The sequence below is a fragment of the Chrysoperla carnea genome, chromosome 4 (assembly GCF_905475395.1).
Source record: "Chrysoperla carnea chromosome 4, inChrCarn1.1, whole genome shotgun sequence".
NCBI lineage: Eukaryota > Metazoa > Arthropoda > Insecta > Neuroptera > Chrysopidae > Chrysoperla > Chrysoperla carnea.
In genome coordinates this window covers 6,489,987-6,517,898 of record NC_058340.1, presented here as the reverse complement: position 1 = coordinate 6,517,898, position 27,912 = coordinate 6,489,987, and the positions used below count along the sequence as shown (strand labels likewise).

Sequence of the window (27,912 nt, the reverse complement as noted above, 5' to 3'; positions counted from 1 at the left end):
TCTACGCCTCTAAAATGTGAAATAAACGATAATTATTATTTAAAATTTGTCATGACTTATTGAGAAAAATAGAAAATTAAAAAAGTTACTATAGTAACTTGTTATTAGTTTACATTTTGACAGTTATTTGGAGTCTGATTGAATTCATTACCACTCTAGTAGGGTAATTTCTGAGTGAGAAAAGTACGCCTTATCTTACGGGAGTAGATAAAGTTATTTATTAAGTCCTAGAAAAGAATTTAATCCTAAATTTTTTTTCATTAGCGTTGTTTTACTAAAAAAATATACAGGTATATTAAAACATTAGGTATATTAAAAGAATTGTGTATTTTAAATTGATTAAACACCGTAGCGTGTCCGGTTAACCCACTTTTACCCTAACCATAATTAATTGTATAACTTACAATTACATCTAATTATCTTTTTTTTAAATAATTAATTAATCCACAAGAATACAAAATGCTTATTTAAAATTTTCTTAAATAATTGTTTCAGTATAGTAGCAGTAGTAGACTTGAATTAAAATTAAATATAAGAACGGTAAAGTAGCAGGCAACTACATAATTACTCCTAGATATTAAATAGAGGCAGGCATAAATATCTCAAAGGGATTGTAAAGGTGGTTACAAACTCAACAGGAAATAGTTTTAGCTTCGAATAATCAGAATTTAGACATAGGTACGTTGTACATATACCCATATAAGAATGGGATGGGAGTTGGCCCAGCAAAGGCTTACCAAATCTTGATTTGCTATAGGTATTGTCTTTACAAATCTCCTGGTGGGATTACAAATCTCCCGGTTAGATTAACAAAAAAAGTGGAGAAATAGAAGAAAAGTGGAATGAAGTATACAAATTTTTTGTAAAATGGCTCCCGCGGGGAGCCTCTTAGTAAATTTACAACGACCCCAAAAAACCGCCAACGGGTCACAACAGTTGTAAGTGCGGCACTGATGAATTACAATAATCACTGAAAAAAATTACAATAATCACTCTCTATCAAAGTTAAAAGGGTGGCATATCAAACCGTGCCTAGGGCGGCATCAAGCCTAAATCCATCACAGGAAACCGTTCCGTTCAAGTTCGCACGCTTGTAAGAACGGTGGTCGTGCGTTATGTAATGATTTTTTCACTTATTAAAAATTTCTATCCTTGGATAAAGTTTAATTATAAAAATATTTAGACCTACATAATCATAAAATCAAATTTTAATTTTGATATACTATTCTTTGCAATTATTTCACTTCCTTCTTTTGCAATTAATTTGAGAAAGAAAGTAAATTAGCAAGTAATGAAAGTATATATACAAATCACATGCTGCGAATTTGATTCATAAATAAATTTAGTTTGTTGGATACTAAAAAAACAAGATTCAGAATCATCATAAATATTTAAAAAAAACCATTTCTTTTCAAAGGTCATTTGGTTAATATCTAATTAATAGGTGTGTTATTTTAAAGTACATTTTACACCCATAATGTTTTATATATAGTGGTACTTATTGGACGTCAATTTTATTGAAATTAAAAAATATTTTTTTAATTATTTTTTTCCGGATAGCTTGAATGACTTACGATAAAAAATTGACCATATCTAATTCATGAAAAGAAAAATTTTGTTCACTTATAATCCATAAAATATATACATTTTAATTTCTACTAGTGTCTTCACGACAGGTGTTAACAGAAGTTTATTTACTTTTTTATTTACTTACTAGCGGCCCCGACGGACGTTGTCCCGTAAAAACGTAACTCCAATTCATGAATACCTATACTACGTTTAGCCTGTCCGCTAAACCCATCCCGCTAAACCCCAATTTAACTCCTATTTATTGGAGTGGCCTGACCTTCGACCTTTGGCCTGACCTTTGATAGTAGAGCTCGCTGCGCTCGCATATGGCTCTAATAAATGCCTATTGACAATACCTGAATACTATTAAAAATACATAGTACACATAGTATACATAATGTGATATGATTTATATGCGCTCCCACCATTTAATGAAATTTCATTTTTTTGGTACGGAGCCCTCAAAAACAGTTGTAGTGGACCGAATGGTAAATCTAAACCATTCTCCAATCCCTTTGAACTCACACAAAAAATTTCATCGAAATCGGTCCAGCCGTCTAGGAGGAGTTCAGTCACATACAGACACACACAAGAAATATATATATATATTAAGATTAAGATAATTACAGTTTTTAATTTGGTGAATCATGCGACGAAAGACTGTCAGCTCATTAAGAAGCGAAATTTTTAGCATTCGTCTTGTGTCATTTCGAGGACTCATAAAAGTAAATTTGGAAATGAAGAAAATGAGCTTTTAATTGTAGTTCATTAAAATGCATTAAAATGTTTATTTATAAAGATGAGCAACTTTTGTTTGAAACGTATAAGTAGGTACTTCATACCATCAATAGCTTTAAACGTGTTTTAAAACGGTGCTACAGTTTTACCGATATATTCTCTGGTTACAGTGACTAAACACTTCTTAACACATGGTTCAAGTTATAGCTCTGATCGAATTCGACCTCGAAAATTATAGTGTATTCTAAACACTCTAAAGAGTTACATACGTAGGAAATTTGTCTTAAAGTTGTTTTTTCAACAAGTTAGACAATTGTTTATTCAGAAATTTTACTGGAATTTTCGTTTACGTTGTAAATTAAAAGAAATGTTAAAATAACCAAAAAAAAGTAAAATTTGACTTCGAGGCGCCCTTAATATATACTTAGCAAGATCACGTCAAAAGAGTTAAAAAAAATTTAATACTTTATTTAAAATATCAGACTAAACAAAGTGATAAAATACAAACTGATATGGTAGTGGTTGGTTGCCCTTAAGCATAAAACGGTTTTGATTTCGGTTTCGGGCAAAAAAATTAGTTTCGACTTCAGTTTCGGTTTCGGCGGGAAATTTGCCGAACTTGCGGCCACACCGAAACTCTGGGTTCGTGAACTTGCGCGCGTCGTTCGGCTATCTTAGAGTGTGTTCGTGTCTGCTGAGTTTTCCGACCAGTCCGGTGTAATTTTGTTGCGACTTTATATGTTGTGTTGATTATGCGTTTATGGATTTGGTTTTATTAATTTTAACCACCCAAACGTTGAAACAACTGCCTGCTATCGCTATGATTTAATTGTGTGTGATCTTGTTGTTGCGTTAACTGTTTATATAAGTGTAAAAAATAAGCAAAATTTTGTTTTCCTTGTCCTTTACAACATTAGTGATTGAATTATATCTTTATTCTGAATTTTTTTACATAAGTAGATTTTGGCACATGAAATTCGACACAGACTTTATCACATGTCTTCCCACTTTCATAAACGGATATTAACTTCATGTTTTCATGTACTGATAACGATTTGAGTCTTCGTTTCGTCAAACATCCGTAAGATAGTAAAACAAAAGTAAAACTGAAGGTCATTGAGGCTCAAAATTAGTTAAGTGCGGGTACAATAAGTAATTAAACAAACAAAACGATGTCATTTCAGTTCTCAGTTATAGAGGTAACTATGGCGATAAAAGCAAAAGAACGAATCTCATTTAGAGGTTTGCTTCGTCCCACTAACAGAGGTAGTTTAGTGCCAAAGTGTTGGGACGACAGCATTAGTTCCAGTTATGGAGGTTTCTCATTTATCCAACTTTCACTGTACCATTCTGGAATCTTTCTTTGGCGGCAGTGCTTATGTTTCATGGTAGGCAGTGCGGCAGAGATAGTTGAAATATGACACTCCATTAAGTGTTGCTTGTCCATAAAGAAGATTTTGAATTATCGTTTAAATTTTGAACTTCGTTGTTATAAACACATTGATATAATAGTGTGGCCACTTCCTACCATAAAACATAAATAATATAAAAGTTGATGGAAGTGTATTATTGTAATGGTAATAATGTTGTTTGTTGATGCGACGATGATGACGATGCGATGGTTCTATAAGGGAATTTATTAGAGTGGTGTTGCACTTCACTTTGTTGATGATGTCGCTTTATAAAAATTTACTTATTCAGTTATTAGTGTTTTAAATAACGTTTTATCAAACACAACTAACAGCACTATTTTATATAAACAAACATATACGTACGTGTGTATTTTAAAAGTCGGACAATGACTTTCAACAATAAATATTGCGTGCAATAATATGTAATAATATATTGTTCTTGTATTGTAACAATACTAACAATAAAAATAAAAAAAATTAATAACATTGAGGAGGAACTCTTTGTTGTTGAAATATTATGTGTATTTTTTAGTTAAATTTTTGAATACAATTGCTTGCAGTACAATATGAAAATGAAATTTTGTTAAAAAAAATTTTTTTTGCTGTTTTATTGTTGTTATTAATAAAAGTGAATTAATTAATTAATTCTTTGTGTGATTGACTTGTTTATTTTAATTGATTTGTTAATTATATTTTTATATTTATTTTTGTTAATTGTTTGTTAATTGAATTAATCATGGAATTGTATAAACACAGGCGAATATTTGTTCCAAAAAGGTAGGTTATTTTATACAATTTTAAATTAATATTTTAATAATTTTAAAGATAAACTCTTTAAAAGAAGCCCATTTTCAACTTAGAAGTTACTAGCTGCGCCACACGGTGTTCCCCGAGATTAAAAGATATTTTGATAGTTTTTATCGTTATTGTGTAAATTAATCAAACCTTCTTGAGAAAATACCCTACCTATGCAAAAAATAATGTCCACCCTTTGCTCTATGAAAAATTAAAACAAATCTATCCCACCAGAACCAAAAATTTTAATGGGTAGTCTATGTGCTATTCCAGACTATAATCTATCTGTGGACCAAATTTCATTCAGATCCGTTCAGGCGTTCTGCCGTGATTGAGTAAGAAACATCCATCCATCCATCCAAACTTTCACGATTATTTATCAGATTAGAAGAAAATTCCATCCCCGGTGTTCAATCTTATAATCATAATTTATTTGGAAGAATAATGTTAAGGTGAACAGCTGACTTCTCTTCACCTACGCGCTTTGCAACAACCGAATTTTGGCAGATTTGTTATTGAACCGCATTGAAATTATGAGTGAACAGATTTTGTAGTTCAATCGGAAATTATATAGACCGTGGGGCAGAAACGGACCTTTTTAAAATGATTAATACATACTTGAAATTTTGTGAGTGGCTTTCTTTTGGCGAGTCTATTTTAAATTAATATTTTAATAATTTCATTAAGATAAAGTGTTTCTATAAGAAGTCTATTTGCAATTTAGGAGCTATTTTAGAAAATTTCATACTCATGTGTTCGGTCTTATAATTGTTATTTATTTGAAAGAATAATATTGACTAAAAGAAATGATTAAAGGTTTTATCTATGCCCGTGAGATAAGAAGTACTTTTTTCACTTAGTATCCATGGGAAAATAGTTCGTTATCGCCATAGTGCGGTAATCATTATCGCACTTGTAATGAATGACGCACATTTTAGAGGCGTAGATAAAGTTTTGTACGATATACGTGTGATAATAACGCATTATTAACGTACTTCTGCGATTGTCCAACTCGTGCTACGCACTCGGTGTGCAGGCATACGTTAATAATACTGTTATCCCACTAGTATCGTAAATAACTATAATTTAGTATTATATGAGTATAACTTTATAGATGAAGATTTCATTATTTTTAACATATTAAATATTTTAATATTTGTTTATATTCAATGTCAAGAATAAAAGTTATGTGGTTAATTAGTTAGCTGTTAAAGTGAATTCCCTTGACAGTTGATTTCTCTTCGCCTACGCGATATACAACAAGCAAATTTTAAACCCTATGGCATTGAACCCTATTGAAATTATGATTGAACAGATTTTGTAATTAAATCGTAAACATATATAGACACACCGTGGGACCGTGGGTGCTTTGTAAAATGATTAATACATACTTGAAATTTCGTGAGTGGCTTCTTTTTGCCGATTCTACTAAACTTCTGTCTAAGAATTTTTTCGAAAGCGCTGCGTTCTCAAATGAGCACAATGACGTCATATTTAAACTATCGGCCTGAAAAAACGCCGCAAGGAATTTATCGGACAATATGACCACTTGATAACTGATGGACTGGTGTAGTGCAGGATATATGCATGAAGAAGGTGCACTCAGCCTCTGAAAATAAGTGAGGAGCTGATAAATGAAATTATCAGCGGAAAAGGTGGTAAAACACATATATGGTATTACAATGGGCCGGCCTTATAGACTCAGAGTGTCCTTTGTAAGCAGCCAATATAACCTAACCTTACCTAATCTAAATTAAAGTTTGTCATAAAAGATAAATGAAAAATTCATTACAAGAATTTTTTTGTACTATTATTGAGATTTAATGTAAAAAATTAGTGCCATTCTGGCAAAAAAAATAATAATTGTAGGAAGACACTTCTACTTTCCGATTTTCAGAGCATATTATATTCCCACCAATTTCGTATATAAAAATTCTATGATGATTTGATTTATTTTCATATAATTTGTCACAAATTAACTCCTATGAGTTATCAGATTTTTATGACATATTTATAATACATCCGGCATGTAATTTAATAAAAGGATCAATTATATGATATTTTATTTTTTAACCGGAAAAAAATTATAACGGTTGGTGTTTCAATTTTAATGGTTAAGTGCCTAGCATGAATTTACAAAATAAATATTAAAACAAATAAGAAGGCCAGTAAAAATTTTAGAATTTTTAGTAATAATAATAATAATAATAACGTTTATTTGTTTGAATATCGTACAGCGATTATAACAAAAAGGAATTCAGTTGCATTGAACATAAAAAAGACAATTCGAATCAATTATATTAGGCTCGAAAACATACTTTAAAGTTCAAAAAGTTGGCCTCGGTAAAATAACTGAAGTTTTTAAAGATATATAAAAAATGAAAATAATCACTGTTAAGGTTTTTTTAAGCCACAATAGCAATATTTTAAGTTAGATTCTAGTTTTACACTAGTTTTCTCCCAAAAAACCGTAAATTTTATTGCCAATAATTATTTTAATTAAAAGTGTTTATTACTTTTTTTTATTAGTTTACAAACTTAAAAATATTTTAAAATCACAAATGTTTAAATATTTAAAATTAAAAACCAGTAATAACATTTTATGTTGGATCAGAGATTTTATTACGCTATTCATGAAAATCTTGACTAAGGTACATAAATAATCCAACTCCCGTATCGGCCTTATTCAGCAGAATTACTTATATAATCAATCATGCGGCGATAAAAACCTTAACTATCTTCTAATGTAATATAGACTTCCGGAATATTGGTTTGGAGTCAAACATATTAACCCTCTGAACTTGCTAATGCGTGACCACAACTGCAGGAATCGCCACAAATATAATGGGGAAGAAACAATGTCTCCTTTTCACTGCTCTAACAAATACCATATGCATCCACTTGAGTAAGCTTTTTTAACAACATCGTTTTTTCAAATTTGTTTAGCTATTTGCTGTTCCTGTGCAGCTTTTAGTGGTGGGAGACACACCTGGCTACTTTTCGTCACCTAAAATAGTCGGCAAATGTTGATAATTTCATTTGAAAATAATCTAAAGAGCTCACACTCTAGATAGTGGCACTCATATCGAGAAATTATGGGATTTGTTTGGCCGGCTCGGTTACAGATACATTTATTTTCGCTATAAATCTACTATTTAATCTATTTTAAGACATATGACAATGTTTTCCATCAAAATACAAAAAACTTTTGTCTAAAATCTAATACCCAAACACGGAAAAATTTGCAAAGTTTTTGATTCATGTAGGTCCAAATAGTAGCGTTTCCGAACACATATTTGTCGCACCAAAACGCCTTTTGCACATTATATGACCTTCTAGAGATTTTGAAACGCAATATCGCTATGATTCTTATTCTTTTCTAACCTAAACTAATTACCCTACCAACTAATTTAAATGGCTATTTTGAAGCTTCTCTTCTAGAAAAAAACTTAGTTTTATGATTTTCACAGGGTTGGACGAACACAAGTCTAGAAATATTTCACAAAAATAGCTCTTTTAACGCCACAATCGTCAACTCTTGTAGCTTAGTTGGTTAAGGTGTAACCAATTCCGTTCGCGGTATGCTTAGTATAACGGTTTCGCCTCCAACCGTCACAACAAAATGAATTTAATTAATAGTTGTGATGGGCTGGTCTAGTGCATGATATATGCATGAAGGAAGAGCCTCTGGAATAATTGAGAAGCTAATAATGAAATTACCAACGGTGGTAAAAGTGAATCCTTAGGGGACAACCAATATATCCTAACCTAATCTAACCTAACGCCACAATCACCAAAATCGAATTTTAGAAAAACAGTAAATTACAATTTGTGGAAAAACAAAAATAATATCTTAGCATTGCTTGGGATTAGATTTTTCGTTTTGTACATCAGTTTTTAACCGATTGCAGAAGGAATGTCTTTAGAATCTGTACTCACTCTATACCATATGCTTTCCAAATTTGTAAATAATTTGCAAAGTACGTTTTTTGTATTATAATCATAATGAGTAAACATGCAATTTATTTATTAATTGATTGCAAACAACAAAAAACACAATTCATTCATTTATCTTGTAAATTCCCTAGTAAAGTCTATAAAGTTATCTCTATAAGAGCAAATACTAGTTTCTTCCTACACTTAAAAATTCGTTGCTCCTATATGTTCTTCAAGAAATTTGAACTACTCATTTAAGAAAAAAAAATTTTTTTCACAGTAATTCATGGTACATTCCACGAGTTTTTCGGCTTAGAATTTCTTTCCTTATATCACTGAAATATTTCAATGTGGTCGGTACTAGACAATCTAAATAAAGCGTGTCATAAAATCAATGAGTTTAATACTATGTTTGAAAAAGTACTTCAAAATGTTGATTTTCTTAATAAAAAGCCACAAAAAAATGCATTTCGCGCAAAATAAACACGCCTTTTTGGCTTTAAATTAAATTAAATTTTACGGGGTCGTCGAAGAAAGGCTGGCTCAAGTAAGTCCGTCTCCTCATGGCAAGAGTTGTACAGTGACAGAGAAGATGAGACATCGCCTCCTCCGCCTCCTCACTGTGACAGTTCTTGCAATGTCTCGATACAATGTCGGCACAGGCGTTAAGAATACCTGCCGCCCAGCCAGTGTCCTCTAATAGTCGCAACAACCTTGGTAATAGAGACCCTTGGAAGCGATATAAGATCTTCGGAACGCCTAAAATTTTATCTGTTTTGTAGTACCACAAGTAAGTTCCTGCCTCCTTCGAGCTTTCTAGATTGGCATTATTTAAATATCCTCTTTGACTTGCAGTTCGCAAATGGAACTCCTGGATGTCTATTGATGTTTGTGTCCGGCAGCATTGTGACAATTCTAGAAAGCTCACCGGCTTCACAATTTCCTTGAATGTCCCTGTGAACAACCCATTTCAAAAGCATCAATAAGCAAAACGAATAATTTGAATGTGTTAACCTTATGGACATATAATAATAATGAACTTTATGAGTTCGATGGTTTACAATTATATTTACTTCGTATCTACCGTGTAGTAACAACACTACCTTACCATAGCAAGTTATACCAGCTGTAGAGTGTGTACACTTGAAGTGCTTGAGTGGTGGCGAGTCTAGTCTGTATAACAAAAAACACTGTAAAGATGTGACGATGTTATAACATTGACCTAGAAAAAAGAATAATCTTTATTTTATAAAAACAAACATATCTTTCTTTTTATTCAAATTATTATTTAAATAAAATAAAAATTCATAATAAAAACAAAAAATAAAATGTAGAAAGTTATTCATAATTTATGTAATGTGCTAAAAACAAAATTTTTGGTCAGTTTAATTAAAGTTATCTCTATATATCTATCGTTGTTATTAATTTAAGCCTTATTTGGATGTATGGAACAAGGGGAAATTGAAGCCTCCTGTTTAGTTCAAAAATGGCTAAGATGAACTCAGTTTGACAGATGTCACTGGAAGGTTTGTATAAATGTCACTAGAAAGTGTTTATATAGCGCTTCGTGTAGGCGATATAAAATTATAAAGTAGGTGTAAAGCTATCGTACCTATTCTCTATCAAGGCCGAGCAGTAAGGGTGATAATAAGAGAGCTGCCCGTTTTGAGTTACAGGCCCGGTAAACCTTTTAATTGGCCTCCAGATTAATATCCATGTAGATTTATTTTTCCTGGATGGAAGATAATAATCAACTCTCCAACTTGCCAAGAGTCGATTATCTCATAGCTTAAAAAAAGCAATACGTTAGACTGCCACAATTTTTGGCTTGTAGCAAATAAGTCCAAAAAATGTATCAATCTTTATCTGAACTTGTTTTATTGTACTTCAAATTTACTCATGCGCTCTAAGAGTGATCCGCGAATTTCAGATCTTTATAAGTATTGGACAATTTTTGAGTTTTATAATAAGATTACCTAATCCACACTGATTAGATGTTAATGTGTGTTATAATCGGGCACCAAAGACAACACAAATATAAACATAGTTAACATAACACAAATGATTAAAATCTGCATGAAAAAGCCTAAAAATTAGCGACTAGTAAAATATTCCTATCAAAAATTATAGTTATGATTAGCTAGAGAACTTGCATTAATTTTTTTTGTCACAAATTCATATATAAATGAAAGAATAATTCATCTAAAGTATATTTAAGGTAGTACCAGCATGAAATCACTTTTCGACAGATTTGGCCGAATTTTTTTTCTCGGGTTTATAATAGCTTTATTTATGAATTCCTAAAATTTCATAATTTTTGATCATTTAGATCGCGAGATATTTAAAGACAAAGTTCGCGATTTTGAGGGTCATGTCCCATTTAAAGCATGTAAAATGTCCGGTCTCTCCAACTATTTTTTATGATATTATTATATATTGAAGAAAAAGTAGAAAAAAATGTTTATACAATACAATTCTAAAAAAAAAATTTAGAAATTAATTTTCACTTTCGAGATATTAATTTTGACGTAAATTGATCGAAATTGGGACGTTGGCATAATTATTTCCCATTTTAAACGGTCAAAATTTCTGAAACTTTGGGAATTAATAGTAAGCATTATTAAATTCTTAAATTTAATTTTTCGTTAAATTCTGTCGAAAAAAAAATTGTACCATTGCTTTAGCATAGAAACTGCAAATACCATGCTGGAACATCCTTAAGTAACTAAATCTATCATCTAAAATTTTTTTTTTAAATTAATAATTCCATTTTATACTACTATTATGTAGAAATAAAAATTAAAATCGTAAGTATTTACGTATTTACACCCGTTGAAGCAGGGAGCCAATCGGAATCACGCTAAATTCAAATTTTTTCAGCTTGTCTCTATGGAAAATATATTGAAAGTAAGTTTAGAAACAACCTATGTATCATTCTGCACGTTATTTTATCATTGCTAAAAACGATGTGTTGACGTCACTGGTGTTTGAATTTATAGTTTAGAAAAACCATTTTTATATAGTCTAGAAAAACAATTAAAAAAAATTTAGTTTCTAATTTTTTTTAACTTGCAAGTTCTCTATTCTAGTCTAAAAACATAATGGACTACAAGATTAAGAGGTAGGTTAGAATGTACGTTAAGGCACTCAATATCTCCTGCCCCAGGGTGGGCTAAGAAATCTAAAACAATCACTGCATGTATTATAACTGTTCTTCAAATCGACAGTATGAAAAGCAGTTGTCTCACAAATTTTTCGCCATTTTCTAGTCAACAGCAAAATACTTCCTACCATTTCTGAAACAGAGTTGAAAAAATGAAGCACGCAAATCTGTGACTATAACAATTACAGTAACAATTTAATTTATTTTTGACGTTTCTATCCCAATTTTGTTAACAATAAGTGACTTCTCACGTTCTTCGATGATGTACTTATTTCCTTGAGTTATTACGGAGATAATTATAATAATTTTAATTGAAATTAAGTCAAAACAATGCATATTATTCTCAATGGTGTTGGAAAGAACACTCAAAATAATTATAACATTGCATTGCATTTTAGTGGTACTTCAACTGTAAAGAAAGGTCAAGAGCACCAATTATATTACAACAAAATACGATGCGTGAAATGTATTATGGTGAAATTGAAGCGACAAATAAGAAGTTGGCCGCATTAAATAAAAAACTTTTATATATATATCATATAACAGGTTTCGATATATCTGAGTAAATGTTTCAATAACTTTATTTAACGTATGTATAATTCTGGTTCTACTAGTTTCATATTTGTTTTTGTAACTCAGGGGCGTCGCTAGCCACTAGGCCAAAGGGGGGCAGGCAACCCGAAAGATATAGAATATGAATTATAAGAAACATTTTTTTTTGGCGATTCTAAAAACGTACTTGATAATAGTCGTTATAAATAGAATGAATAATTACGAAAAATCAGGATAAATATTTTGTCCGGTAGGTTTACTGATCATCAATTCGAAATTAAAATTTTTGTCCTTGGTAGTCTATAAGCTGAGCTTATCATCTGTTGGTTAGTGGAACTGTTACTAGAAAAGTCGAAAAAATGCATTATTTTTTTCATAATTATATAGTTTTAAGTTTAACTCGGAAAGACGTTGTAATTTTCTTCAGGCTGGCTTGGTATTCAGGTTCATTGAGTATTCAATATCACTCCAGTGAGATTCGCATAAAACAATTTGCATTTTATCCCTTTGTAGTAGCCCAAGACCCATTAGCATGGATCAGTGGCGTGCACTGAGTTTTTAGAAAAGATAGGCAGAAAGTTTTAAATGCTATTATATAATCAAAAATATTGCATGTTGGTTTTGGTTCATCGTCAAGGTCATGAAATCAATAATGATGTAGGTATTTGTAACCACAAATATCCAAAGATTGGCTGATTTTATAGACTTTATAGATTAAAATTAAATAATAGCAGTGAAAAGATGGTGGTGTGAGTAAACGGATTTTTTCCAGAGGTGTAATACTTAAGGGAAGCTTTCTAAGTGTTTTCAGATTGATCGTGTTCTTTGCGGCCGTAAAGCATTTTATTGTATTTATACAAACGCACACACACTTAAGACTCACACACGTATTGCTATGGCTCACATATAAACATTTAGGCACGAACAGTTTTTGTCTTTCCCGAGGTATTCGCAGAACCGCAATGCGAAGTTACTTAAAATTGAATGAACGAGCTGGCATAATCTGTATGCCGTATGGAATTATAGATCATATCCCGTTTAGATTTTTTGTTTATTGATAGTACTCGTAGATAAATAATATTAGATATCAGAACAAGATTATATATATTTATCTTAATTATGTAGCGTAGACAGTGTCGTTCTGGGTATATGCAATGGATGCCACTGGCATGAATAGCGCTGGATTGTCAGTCAAGTTTAGCCGAAACAAAAGTCTCAGTATATCATTAGGATTTTGATGAAAATGATGCTTAGCTTATAGAGTACTAGCTGTGAACTACCCGCTTTGCTGGGCAACATCCCCACTTGCACCCCTCCCTCTACATTTCCTTGCGTGGGATAACAGTTTTGTAATGTACACGTCATGCTCTTTTATTTGATACCCCACTTAGGTATATTTGTAAACATTCGATAATTCCTTCCCACTTTCTCGCTACACCTTTCTACCCTCCGAAGTTTAAAAGTAGATAAAAACAATAGATCTTTGAAGCTGGTTGTATATCGTGTCAATATTTGAGCTTAATCGATGCACAACTTTTTTAGTTTTTGAAGCATATCCCTTTCAACCCCTATTTCAACCCCTTACTCTACTATAATATGGATGTATTATACATAAAAACCTTTCTCTTGAATCACTCTATCTATTAAAAAGAACCGCATCAAAATCCGTTGCGTAGTTTCAAAGATTTAAGCATACAAAGGGTCATAGGGACATAGGGACATAAGGACAGAGAAAGCGACTTTGTTTTATACTATGTATTGATAGTGAACATTAAATTCTTGATCAAATTATTGAATCTACGTGTTATTATTAAATATTTAAAACAAATTCAGTACAACCATTAAATTATTTACGCTACATTATACAATTATGTATATTGTATATATATGTATTATTAATACTATTTTTATTACTAATGATCTAATATTGTAATGATGATATTGATATAACATCAAAAAAATGTAATATGATTATCATTAAATAAATAAAGACCTACTTTTATTAATACAAATATTTACCCAAATTTGCACAAAAAGAATAGCGAGATATAATCGGTTTATTCAAATTATTGGCTTTTTTTTTATCATTTTATATTGACACTAAAAATAGTTGTAAAAGTACTTTATAATTAACAAATATATATTTTTTTATCTAAATTGACGGGATGTATGATATATCTACTTTTGACATATCTGATTACTATTTAAGTAGTAACATCTTTTTGGGGCAAAGTTTATTTCATTTCAGTGCTGACATCTTACTAAACAATAGTATAATTATATTATAAAATGGCTTGTTGTAAAATACCCGCTTCGTTGGGCAACTTTAATTTTCAATACAAAGATTATTGTGTGACACTTACCTTCCTTTTGTTCACAATTTCCTTTAACCTCTAAAATTATCAGTGTTTCTCCACTTTATTATGCATGTATTATACATATAAATCTTCCTCTTGAATCACTCTATCTATTAGAAAAAGCGTTGCGTAGTTTTAAATTCAGCATACATAGGGACATAGGGACAGACAGCGGGACTTGTTTTTTTCTTTTCAGTTTATATTTAACTCTTTTCAGTTCGTCGAATTTCATTTTTGCTATTTCACACTATGGCGTCTGGTGGTCGCCATATAGAATTTTCATGATTGCCAAATTTTCTGTAGCACTCGCAAGATTAAAACAAACCGATTGGGGTAAGAATAAACGAAATTGGAATAATAAACACGCGTTTGTTCTGTATTGCACTACATAGGAACACATATACATTATTTTTATAATATGGCATCTGGTGGTCTCAGTATTGAATTTTCGTTACTGCCATATCTTCAGTAATTTTTTTGCATTGTTCTATATATGTGATTATACGTATATTTTATTATGAAATTATAGTTTTATGTCATTCATACTAAATAATGTCGTTAAGTAATAATAAAACACTTTTTATTTAATTTCATTTATTATTAACCCAACAACAAAACCACGAGATAATCTAGTTTGCAAATGTAATGTAAGTGCAAGCAATGTTTTAAATAACTGAAATTCCGTTATATTTTTATAAAAAAAATTAAACTAAAGCGTTATTATGACATTAAACCTAACGCTTGTTAGTATTTTAATGTTTCATAATTTACACTAATTTATGTTATTTTAAATTATGATTTCTTTTTAAAAAAATATTTATTATTATAAAAAATTAAAGAAATAATTTCGTACCATAACACGCATGTAATACCTACATCATAATCATTGTAATTCTTTAGAAATTGAATACTTAAAATGTTATTGAACGGATAGAGCATTCACTGTAAGAAATTTTTTGGTATTAGGGTGCATGAGTCAATGCCAGTATTGAACTATTTAACACAGTAATGTCACTGATGCTACTAATGGCATACCAATAATATTTATTAAAATGTCAAAATAGGTTAAGAATAATAGAGTGACGAGCAGTTTGACAACAAACATAGCGTTTACCTCTATACTGAATAGGATCGTAGTTCAATAATGCATATTGATAAACGCGTCTAAAATCATAGCGGGTCTTATCTAAAGTCTTATTCATAATTAAATTCTTTTTGAGAGTGTTATAACAAAATTATTTTATACGTATGAATAATAAAAAGTTGATGGAAATCATTATAATATTTATGTATTTTAAAATTAAAATACTGTCGGTATAAATAAATAAAGTATATAATTTAATATTTGCACAAAACTAGCTATATTATAGCAAACATTAGCTACCGTAGTGCATAATTGTTTAAATAATAATACAACGTATAATTGTTTATATAAAAATTATAATTATTTAACATGATACATGACAATGTTTATTTAGAACAGGAAACCGTAATAACAATAAAAAAAATTACATTAAACACCGTGTATATTCGAATTATAATTTATACAGACTGGTCATCAAAAAGCTTTTTTTTTCCCAAACCTTTTTTAACTCTTTAGCTCAAAAATTTGATATATATATAAATTCGTTTCATTAGCACCTTTTCTCTCATGATCTTTTATTCAGGAAAAACTTCTGAAGATAAATATAGAATAAATTGCGCTCCTAAATCTTCTCATTTAATACTGTATACCACTTATGGGCATCGGGTACTCTTTTTACTCAGTAAGCTTTCCAGGTAGCTTTCGGATCCTCCAATGAGAGTAAGCAAGAGAGATATATTCTGAGGCGAGACTCACTCAGTGTAAATATAGATAGATCCTACGAACTATTTTTTTTTTTTAAATAAAACTTTTTAAATTATTATTTTTAGTTATTTGGAAAAAAAATATAATAATTTAATATAAATTTAATTCTTTTTATAAACTGAAAAGTAACGATCTTTTCCACTATTAAAATCACTTACAAAACAAAAACACTTTTTACTTTTCCAATTCAAAGTAGGCCTCGAAGAAACTCAGAGATGAATGAATAACCAAACAAAATTTTCCCCAAAAACATTATCGAAACCCCAAACCTCATCATTGGTTGGCATTATAGTAAATTAAAATTCCTCTTGTAATCTTTTTAACAGTAAACTATTTTCTGTTTAGATTCTAAACAGGTAGTAGACATTCTGTATTAAAACTTTGTTTAAGACTTCGGACCATACCTTTCTTCTTAATTAAAAGCCATGAAGAGTAAACCAAAGTCAAAGCCTGGGCGAGTAATTTTAAGTCGAAGTCACCACTGTTATAACTTTATTGTGTACCTCTCTACCCAATTGCCTCTCTACCTCTCTACGCATTGCTCATAAAGGAGGAAGCGAGACGGGTATACGACTCTTCTACCTATCACAGTTTCTCTAATAGTAATGAGATAGGTAGAAAAAAATGTTGTCTCTCTGTCTTACTCGTATTTTAAATTCAGAAGTTTGAGGGACATCTCTAAGTCTCGTTTGCCCATGCCTAAAGTGTATAGTGTATACTGTATACCATTGACATAGACGTAATAACTTCATACTCCGCTGTATTCTACATATACCGGTAAAAATAAATATTTTTTTTCTAAAATATAAAAATATAATAATTGTATCCTTCCGTTTGTGTGCAGAAAAAATCTAATTTATTTGCATATAAAAATTTCTGTTTTAATTTAACGCATTAAAATCATTTTTTGTTCAATTTATAATATATACGATGATTTATTGTGTAATTTATATTTCCCAATAGGTACCAAAACCATATTAATTATGTATGTTTATATTGTTAAACATTCGTCCGTGTATTAAAAAAGTTTTTTTGTAAACACGCAATAAATGCTTCATTATTTCAATGGCAATGACTTTGAAATAAATGGATTTCACTTTATTCATTTTAATTTTTAATAATCGTTTTAAAATGAACGTTCGAAAAATTATATCGACGTTTGTGTAACTACTTCGAGAAATTTTATCCAGAGAGAGTGAAGTGTTTATATATGATTTCTTGGTAATTATATTAAATTATGGCCCCATTTTTTTTTTTAAATGAATATGGTTACGGTATTTTTTTGTAATTTATGATAATTTATATCTCTCTCAAAATTGAAAATTTTGCGTTTTAATTTATTATCTTTAGCTTTATAGAGCTTTTATTTGCAACTTTATAGAGCTTTTAGAGGTATAACTTTATATAATACATAATGTGTTGATTGCTTTGGTTTATTAGTTTTTGTGCTATCTTGTAATATAACCGTGTGAAAGCGGTGGTCAAAATTTGGTCGGTTAGCCGAGTTTTTTATTAGTTCTACTTCACACCAAGTTGGTGAAACTGACCACAGTAAAACATCCATGATACCACTAAACTTAAATTGAAGATTAATAATTCTTGCAGTGAGCAAAAGCCCTAAACAAGTGAAGTATACAAAATTTAAAAACCCCCCGACTGGGAAAGGGGGGTAAAAAGTCGAGGAAATAACAGAAAATGGAAAGGAAACTTTGGTATTTAGAAAATGAACAAACAAAAGAACATTTGATTTCGAATAAAATTGTGTCACACTTTTTTTCTACATTTTGAAATAAATGGTGTAACATAAACAAATGTCGAATAACACTTAAAGATAAAAGCAGCTTATTTTTTTCTTACTTCATTCGAACCAAAAACGAATTTGACATGCAAAAAATCTATTTATTTACACTGCAAAAAATCTATTCAAAGTCGGTCTGATTTTTCGATAGTTTAATTAGACTTAATTAATTAATACTGTTTTAAAAAAAGGAAATAATGAATATTCAATAAAAATAAAAAACGATAATGAACCAATCAATAAAAATCAATTAAATCAATTTCTATTGAAAATAATATTTTAAACAATAAAAAAAAATTTCTAAATACATTAAAATTCCAATAAAACAACATACGTGGATATGATAAATGTTTTTATTAAAAATGTGTTTTTAAAAAAAACTATAAATAAATTTAATTTAAAACTGATAAAAATTAATTATTGACTGAATGGAAGGAAAAAAAATTTAACATTATTATAAGAAAATAAAAGAAACGCACGTGTTCCATACACCTTTACCAAAGAATTGTTATAGATGATATTTACCACAATGCTTTTCATTCAAATCTTTCATGTCCATTCATCGAACTTACTAATCAGTGATATTGGGTGCCACAAAATATACACACACCAGTGGTATACAATATGTTTAATTTATTCATGATTATGAAATTATTTGTAATACTACTCCAATCATCTTAGGGGGTTTCACCTCGAAATCAAACAGAATAAGGTGAATTTGTATACAAACCTTTATTTTGATAGTACAAATGTTGTCTCCAAAGTCACATATGATCACATGTGATCAAAAATCAGTTTTTTGATAATATCTCGATTCTTATGCCTTCAAAAACTGATTTTCGTGACCTATGATCTTGAATATCTATGGACGCACACATGTATTGTATTACCTAAATAAATGTTTGTACAAACACATTCAGCTTTTTTTGACTAAGATGATCTAAGTTGTAATCATTATTTGAATATTAGAGAAATTTAACTTTATAGATTTTTAAAATAGGTTGTATGTCATGACTTTGAATGAGCCTGTTTTTCAATTTTTGTTTTACTTCATTCATTTTTTTAACGTATAATATTATAATCAAAAACTAAAGTTAAATATCATACATGTAACCACTTATCGGTTGACATTGATAAGGTCTATTGACACTATTACTACCCAAAGGATATATTATATTAACTAAAGGGATAAATTTTCCTTGTTCTTATTCCTGGACGATATCTAATGTAAACGTTAATGTGACACCATTAAGGCCGGATTTACACAAAGCGCCGCCCTTGGGCAATGGCAAAAAATGCCGCCTTAGGTTTCTTCAGCTAGTTCTGATGCAATAAATAAAATACACATACAATTTGAACTCAACAGAAAAACTCCACGCAAATCTTTTTTATCGATACTATATGCTTAAGAATTCGTTAATATTTCCGAATATTTTTGTGAAATTAAAAGTATAAAATTTTTCAACATCTTCAACATTTTTCGCCATGTCTAAGATCAAATTTACACGTACGCAAAAATATTTTGACCTTTCGAACAATTTGCCGCCCCCAAAATTTGCGCCAAAGTCTATGTGGCTCAATATGAAAATCCAGGCATGGACGTCATCACTTCAATTCAATTTTAATTCGATTTTGCTTTGAAGAAATTTTGTTTTTAACCCTTGACGCAAAAAGAGGGGTGTGTATCTCTAGCCTGCTTATGACATCGTAGCTGTTAACCGCACAAATCGACTTTGATGCAGTTTTTTCTTTTTGAAAAATGCAAATCTGTTTTGTTTGGAAAAATTCCCAAAGAAAAATCTGCATTTGTCGGTAGTTTTGTAATTTTGTAAATTTCACTTGTTGCTAAAACAATAATTTTTAGAACGTTCATAAGGTTCAAACGTTAAAAAAAATATATTTCTCCTATCACAAAATTTACGTTTATTGATTGCACCTCTAAACTTTCCATTTCGAATCAATCAATATTCAAAATAATTATTTATGTTTATAAACATAAATATAGTAATAAAACATTTTGGTTTACATTAAAAAAAAAAGTTGACCCTTGAAATAATTTTGACCCTAAAATACATACTTTTTGGTTGACTTCTCCCAAAATAAACAACTTTCATATTACAGATTTTTCTCTAGATACTGTATCTAAGACATACGGAAATAAAAATTTTGGTACACCCGTTATCGTCCACCCATATATAATTGAAAGTATATTATTTATACATTTATAATGTAGTTCACTTTCTCTATACATCACATTTAAGTAGCCATTACAAATACTATTTAAAAATTTGATTAGGAAGGTTGTTAAGGTAAGCTATGCTTAGGTTAGGTTATATTTGCTGTCCACAAGAGACGCACTTAGGCCATAAAACCCATTGTGATACCATCATGTGTTTTACCACCTTTTCCGCTAATATAATTTCATTTATCAGCTCCTCAATTTTTATATTTTAAGAGGCTGAGTACACCTCTTTCATACATATACCATACATCCAGCCCACCAGCCACATACCACCAGCCCATCACAACCATTTATTAAATTAATTTTTGCTCTAACGGCGGGAATCGAACCCTAGGCATACCGCATTATAATTTCTTGTATTTGTTTTACGTACCTATAAACGCAAACAAATTGAAAACGTTAAAACAACATTTCCCTAAATTAATACGTCCCTAATTGCAAAACTCTTTTATTGCTAAGACTTTCTATATTTTTAGCGAGAAATAAATTGTATTACCATTAGAAAAATAAATAAACAAATACCATATTTAATTGAAAATCTATAAAAACAGCGATGTGTCTGTCTAGGCCGTTTTAGACAACTCTCCTCTATACAAAATGATCTTTGATAATATAATTATTCAAGCAGAATAAATCATTGACTTGATGAACAATCTTTATTTTTCCCTGATAGAATTAATATTGAATTAATACAAAAAAAAACACGATTATGATATAGATATTAAAGTTTATTATCGGATGGATAACATTATATGATGGATATATTCATAGTATTATCGGATATTACTTCTATATTTATTTAAGAAAAAATTGCTTAGATTTTATTTCCGATTTAAAATACATGAGGAAGTTAAATAATCAAGATCCTAACACTGAAACTGGCAGACTATATATCCGCCCATGTAGTACTTAGCCTTACACCAACAACTTTTATACATTTTTTTTTAATAAAAAAACCTAAGGGATCCGACATGCTTCTCCCTCATTAGATGCTTTAAATAAATGATAAATGTTTATTTATTAAATATAAGTGTGATTTTTGTCGTTTAATGTTTTTGAGCAAAGGAAATATAAAAGAACTGGAAAATGGGTTGGGATGTCGATACTACTGAAAGAGGCTTTCTTTACGTTAATTCAAAGCTTTAAAAACTGCGAGAATAGTTGCTAGGAAGCTTACAACTTTCTTAGAAAAACTTTAAAAACGTTGAATAGAGATAGTTTTTCCCTGATAATTTACACCAAATTATCGAAATCAAATAATCGAATGAAAAAATAGTCGATGAACGTCAACACTGAGAGAAATACAACCACCTGCCCAACACGTTTAATCACCTGCCAAACGCGTAGTAATATTATCTCCGTAAATCTCGATGACTTTACTTCGCTCTTGATTAACATCTGATTTTAGAAAAAAATATTATTTAAATTCCGGGAATCCCGAGAAAATCGAGGTAAGCGTAATATAAAATCCAATCAACATAAGCAGTTGTGAAAAGTAAGATCAAATAATACGCATTGGTAAAAACTAAGATAAAAACCCTACGCTAAAGTGTAATTAGAGTATAATGTCTTTTTGGGTCGAAATATTTTCCATATTCACTCTTACTCTTATTAATCAAGGCTTCACATTGTAAAGTTGATTATCGCATACTTAGCACCCATCTAGGATTCGCTTTTCATATTCCACTAATACTCAATATATCTGATACTACAATTTTTTTTTCACGATTAATGATGAACGATTATGATAAATATTACTATTAACTAATTTTAATCCTTAATAACAGAAACTATTGAATCGTTAATTTTTAATCAGTTATCAGATTAAGTTTATGCCAACACTGATTTAGTTTTTGTGTTAGATTAATACACATGTGTCTTATACAGTCATTGAAGTCTCCAATTCAAATACACTAAAAATAGCTAGAAATAAATAACAAAGTTTCTATACATCTCTTTTTTTATATTGCTTTTTTTGATGTCACTTAACAACCAAACTTCCCAAAAAAAATTAATTTTATTTCGCATGAATCATTAAGAATTGTAAAATTTTACGCGCACCATATTTCAAAATGAGCATTTAATAAAAAAGAAAAGAAACTCTTCATATAAAAAATATGTTTATTTGCATATTACATGCTTAAGGTGGGCAAACCTTGTTTTTGACCTTAACAACTTTCGAAATTGTCTTGTTTTCTCATACCACAATCAAACACTTTATGAAATTGCAATGTGAAAAAGCAGGTCAATGTCGAAAATTGATAAGGTCGAAAGTCAAGGTTTATCCATCTTTATTTGTCTTGTAGAGTCACAACTCTCAAATTACGCTGATAAAGGGCTAAAAATTTTATGAATTCAAAGGGACTAAAATAGCTACTGATCTTTTTACGACAATACCGTGATCGAGTGGAATAATTAATACGTTTTAATAATTATTTTATGAGTATTCTTTATAGAAAATTCGTTACATTTACTACAAGTAATATAGAAGCTCATTACTCTTGTCCATAATGCACTAAATTGCAGGAGTTATTTTTTTATTTAAAGAGATTCAATATCACGTACTGAATGTTAATACACAAAAATACATACAATTAATCCTTACAAAAATAGGCGGGAAAAGTGCCTTCATTTTAAGGAAAACTGTTTTAGGATATATCTAAATAACCGTAGATCAAAAGTGGTAATAACCTTTATTGTAGATAATTAAATTACCTATCTTTTCTGCTTTTTTTTGTATCACTAACCGTTTATGACTTATACGACTATGACGATTTACTTGTTGATTATTTGACCGATATCTCTTCTAATATCTGTTTAAACAAGAAAATGATAATGACTTAACTATTAAAACTTTTTTTTCTTACAATAATATTCATGAAGTTTAAACGCGTTTAATGTTGCAACCCCCGAGTGCAACATTAATAAAAAAGAAGTATACATAGTGATTTCGAAATTTTCGAAATTTTTTTACAAAGTGTTTACAACCTAATAAACAACTGTAGAAAATTTCAAAAATGCATTAATTTTTTCTTTATTACCATAATAGTCTATTTAATTTTATTAGACTTATAACATTTATTTGTGTATTATAATAAACATAAACTAATAAAAAAATAAAATAAAATAAAATAAATAAGCTCTTTATCTTTATCTGAAGTAACTATTAATCTATTTTAACGAATGAAAGTTAATTTATTATGAGAAATATTTTACACCAACACATTCAATAAATTAATTATGCAAAGTCATATGGTTTAAAACTTTATACAGACGGACAATAAATGAATATAGGAATTTAGTGATACCTAAGACAATTGTCATCAATTTCCGCCAAACTTTTCGTTGCAATTTAAATGATATTTATTTAACATCCATCTTTTTTTGGGTTAATATAATATTTAACTTGAAATGAAAAAATAATATTATTAAAAAAACATATGTCCTCTATACACAGAGTGTCGCATTTAAGATGAAGACACCCTCATATTTGCGATATTTATTGGAATATCGGTTTGGATTTTTGCAATCATACAGGGTGAGAGCATTTTTCTATTATTCGTACTTTTTGATGCCTGCAGCTGCGAAACGACATGCAGAATCCAACACGAAATTACGTGTCTTAAGGGTATTCTGTGAATTGCTGCCAATCTTTCAAAAACTTATAAAAGTGGGTCCGCCAAAATGTCCTCACAAAACTCGAAATAATTTTTTGTATCCAATTTTTGAATTTTGCTCTTGATTCTGTTATACAAAGTTCCAAACCTACTTTTGGAAACTTCCTGGATATCCTGACGACTATGAACAAAAAATATAATAATATAAACAATGATATTTTAAAGATGCAAGAAGTTCTTAAAACTATTTAACTTCAATAACGTTAAACTTAAAACTGCAAAGGCCAAAATTTGGCAGTGGTAGTCAGCCGTTAGTATTACTGCACAACTGTCGACCAATACTTTCTACGTGCAATGATTGATGATCGGTTGATTATCTCATGAATAATCATCAGTTAAAATACAGGTTCATAAAAATTATAAAATAATGATATACTTTTTAATTTAGCTAAAATAATAATTAAATACATTTTATAGACCACATAAAATTAAAACAGAAATTTTTTGTCTAGAATAAATGATATATCAAACATTTTAATATTTACTTACCTTGTTTATAATTAATTTTAAAGAGCTATTAAAGTTTATTTGCCGGTCGTGTGAATAATACATTTCCGACGTTTATTGGAAGCGATAAAGCATTTCAAAGCAAATAAACTGTATAATAAATTCGTAGTTTATTAGTCAGTCTGTTTTTTATCTTTTATAAAATTAATATACCAAGTATTTTCATTTAATTACATAGTAAAAAATACTAGTTGCAAGAAATATGTTCTTAACATGGTAGTATTTACTTTAATCTTTTAGCAATAAAATACTTATTTTCTTGAATTAAGTAACTTGTTATAAGAACATAAACACCCAAGTAAACACGGTACTTCAAACTTTTTTATTGTTTAGTAAAAGGAAATCGTCAAGATCGACCGTTTCCTATTTTTTAAGGAAGAAGCTATGCAATTCAAACATGTTGAAGGATCTTTGACGAAGTCGAATTTTGCTGTATATCGCAAATTGAATAGATATTTAAAAATGAAAAAGTAATAGGCGTTTAACATAAAGACAATTTTACGTTGATCCATCGTTGAAAATCGGTGGAATATACGCAGTAATGATTGGAAATAGTGGAAAATGAATTAAATCCATTAAAAAGCCAAATTTGTTGAATTAATTTGAAGAACAATGAGAACGCTTTCGCTTCGAAAAAAAACTAAAAGCAAATAAATAAATACAAAAATATAGTTTTTAGGTTGAAAATGCTGTTAAGTAAAACAATTTGGTAACATTCTATCTTTGAAAAACTCAGGTACGAACATATGGTTCTCTGTGTTACATTTCGAATTAGAAGTACTGTAATCCGATATTTGATTTTTTTCTGTTAAAATCCCAGATCCAACAGATTAAATAAAAGTTTATGTTCCATCTTTGCCAACTATTCTAAGAACTGTACTGCATAGAATATATGTCAGTATTATTACACATTCATTAATATGTTGTTTCTGTTTTTAGTTTTGTTTTAAATTTTTGTTTAATATGAAATGATTTACTTGAAAATTATCAAATATATTTCATAAACATTAATTTAAAATAAAATTAATCGTTTTTGTTTTGGTATTAATATTACGCCTTGGAAGATATAATTTAAACTGTTGAAATAAAATATAAAAATTTAAATTAAGTATCTGTAATTTATTTATTTTATAAGGTGTGATTTTTCGAAATCGTTTCTTTAATTGAAATATTACTTGTAACAAATAAATCATATTCTAAGATATCAGATTGAGAAGCAACCAGCCTTTTTCTTTTTTTAATACTACAGCTACAATTGATTGTTTTAAAAGATATTTTTGGCACATTGATAATATAATTTTAATCATGATTCAAATTGTTTTTATTCATTCACCACATAGTCGAAGAAACGAAACACTAAAAAAGATCAAAAAATTTGAACAGTAAGTCGAATTTGAATGCGATTTTCGGTATCTGATTCGTTATAGCGTCAAGAAATTTATTGACCTAAATTGATTTATAAAAAATTAAAAATATGCAATTTGTATAAATAATATGCATTTTATAATTGCATTTTAAATTAACTGTATAAATATACTAAATTCACAATTCGGTTATTAGTGATGAAAATGATTCCAAACTTGTTTTCGAGGGTTTCTGGGATCACTGAACACTACTATCGCGTCATAATTGGTCTCCGAGGTGTCTACTAACAAGGATAAACGGTATTTCCGTCGTCTCCTTGAGTTTTCGGGAAATTCGTTATATAATCGATCTAAACTCGTTACTTGGGTTTTTTGGGGGTCGCATAACACGAATATTGCGACAGAATCGTACACCAGGTACCTCGGAGATCAATTCTACGATCTTCATGTTTAGCGACCCCCAAAACCCCCGAGTAACAAGTTTGGAATCATTTTCATCACTATTAACCGAATTGTGAATTTAGTATATTAACGATTATTTTAAAATGCAATTCAAAAATGCATATTATATATACAAAATGCATATTTTTAATTTCTGACAAACCAATTTAAAGCCGAAAACCGAATTCAAATCCGACTTACTGTTTTTTAAGCTTCATTGCTTCGTACAACATACCAGTTACTAAACAGGAAAAAATAGATGGTCTGTTAATGCTTGACCAATTCTAGCAATTCAAGTTCTCAATAGCACGGTCGGTGGGCTTTTTAACATGGTACTATTGGATACAGCTCTGAAACTTAACACGTAGTTTTCAAAAATTATAATATGAAATTTCACCCGAAGTAAACAATTTTTTTAATCTTTGTATATAATGAGATATTTCAAAAATTCACACTTCAACGACCCTCATTTGAAAATAATACGCCTGCATAAATTATATATATAATTGTAAGTTTTAATAATCGAATTCCTATTATTAACGGAGATATTGTGTTTTAACTTTCAAAATTATTAATTATTTGAAATGGAATTATTATTAAATATGTTTGATAATTTCTCAATATAAAATTGTTTTAAACCAAAACGAGTACACTATTTTCACATATGTATAGCACGGAGACTCTGTTGAAACAATTGGATTGTTATATCAGTGGAGCTTACAAAAAGAAGTTAATAGGAAATATCGCCATAAAATTTAAATTTGGTTCAAATTTTTTTTTTATTGGCTGGTCATTTGAACTAAACCATTTTAGTAATTAATACATTTTCAATTACTTAAAATTAATTAATCAAACTACAAATTCAATGAGACAAATTCAAATTTCTAAAACGGGTGTGACGTTATGGCTTGTCAGACTTGTTGACATATTGTATGGTATTAATTACTAATATATTGTATGGAATTACCATGGATATATACTATAATTACTACATACGTGGGTATTGCACCTGTAGTGAACAGTAAATTGAACTGTAACCAACTGACAGCTCACATATTAATATTTGTAAAATAATGAATACATACTTGAAATTTTGTGAGGGGCCAAACTTCTTTCTACTCCTTTTTTTTACTCCATATTTAACCTATCGATCAGAAAAAGGCAGTAGGGAATTTTTTGGACACTATGACCGCTTTATAACATTAATAATTATTGAACAACTCAGCAAAAATGAACTAAGTATGTATTGAAAGTCAAAAATACTTAATACGTTCGAGGTCGTAGACAAGCTCATCGGTGCAATATTTTTGTCGGAAAAATATTTTATTGTTTAATAATTATTAATATTATCAAGTGGTCATAGTGTCCGACAAATTCTCTGCTGCGTTTTTTCAGACCGATAGTTTAAATATGACGTTATCATACTCATTTGAGAACGCAGCGCTTTCGAAAAAAAGTCGCAGAGTTTGGTACACTCGCCAAATTGAGGACTTTTTGAAGGCTTACTATAAT

The 27,912-nt window shown here is 29.6% G+C and overlaps 1 protein-coding gene across 1 annotated transcript in view; it reads left to right on the top strand.

The window, feature by feature from the left end:
• The first annotated feature begins 4,441 nt into the window (after positions 1 to 4,441).
• Positions 4,442 to 27,912, top strand: part of LOC123297323 (heparan sulfate 2-O-sulfotransferase pipe) — a 50,829-nt gene continuing 27,358 nt past the window's right edge. Inside the window, exon 1 of the mRNA XM_044878935.1 lies at positions 4,442 to 4,496. Coding sequence (XP_044734870.1) covers positions 4,456 to 4,496 — 41 coding nt within the window. The 5' untranslated portion in view covers positions 4,442 to 4,455. The remainder of the gene's footprint in view (positions 4,497 to 27,912) is intronic.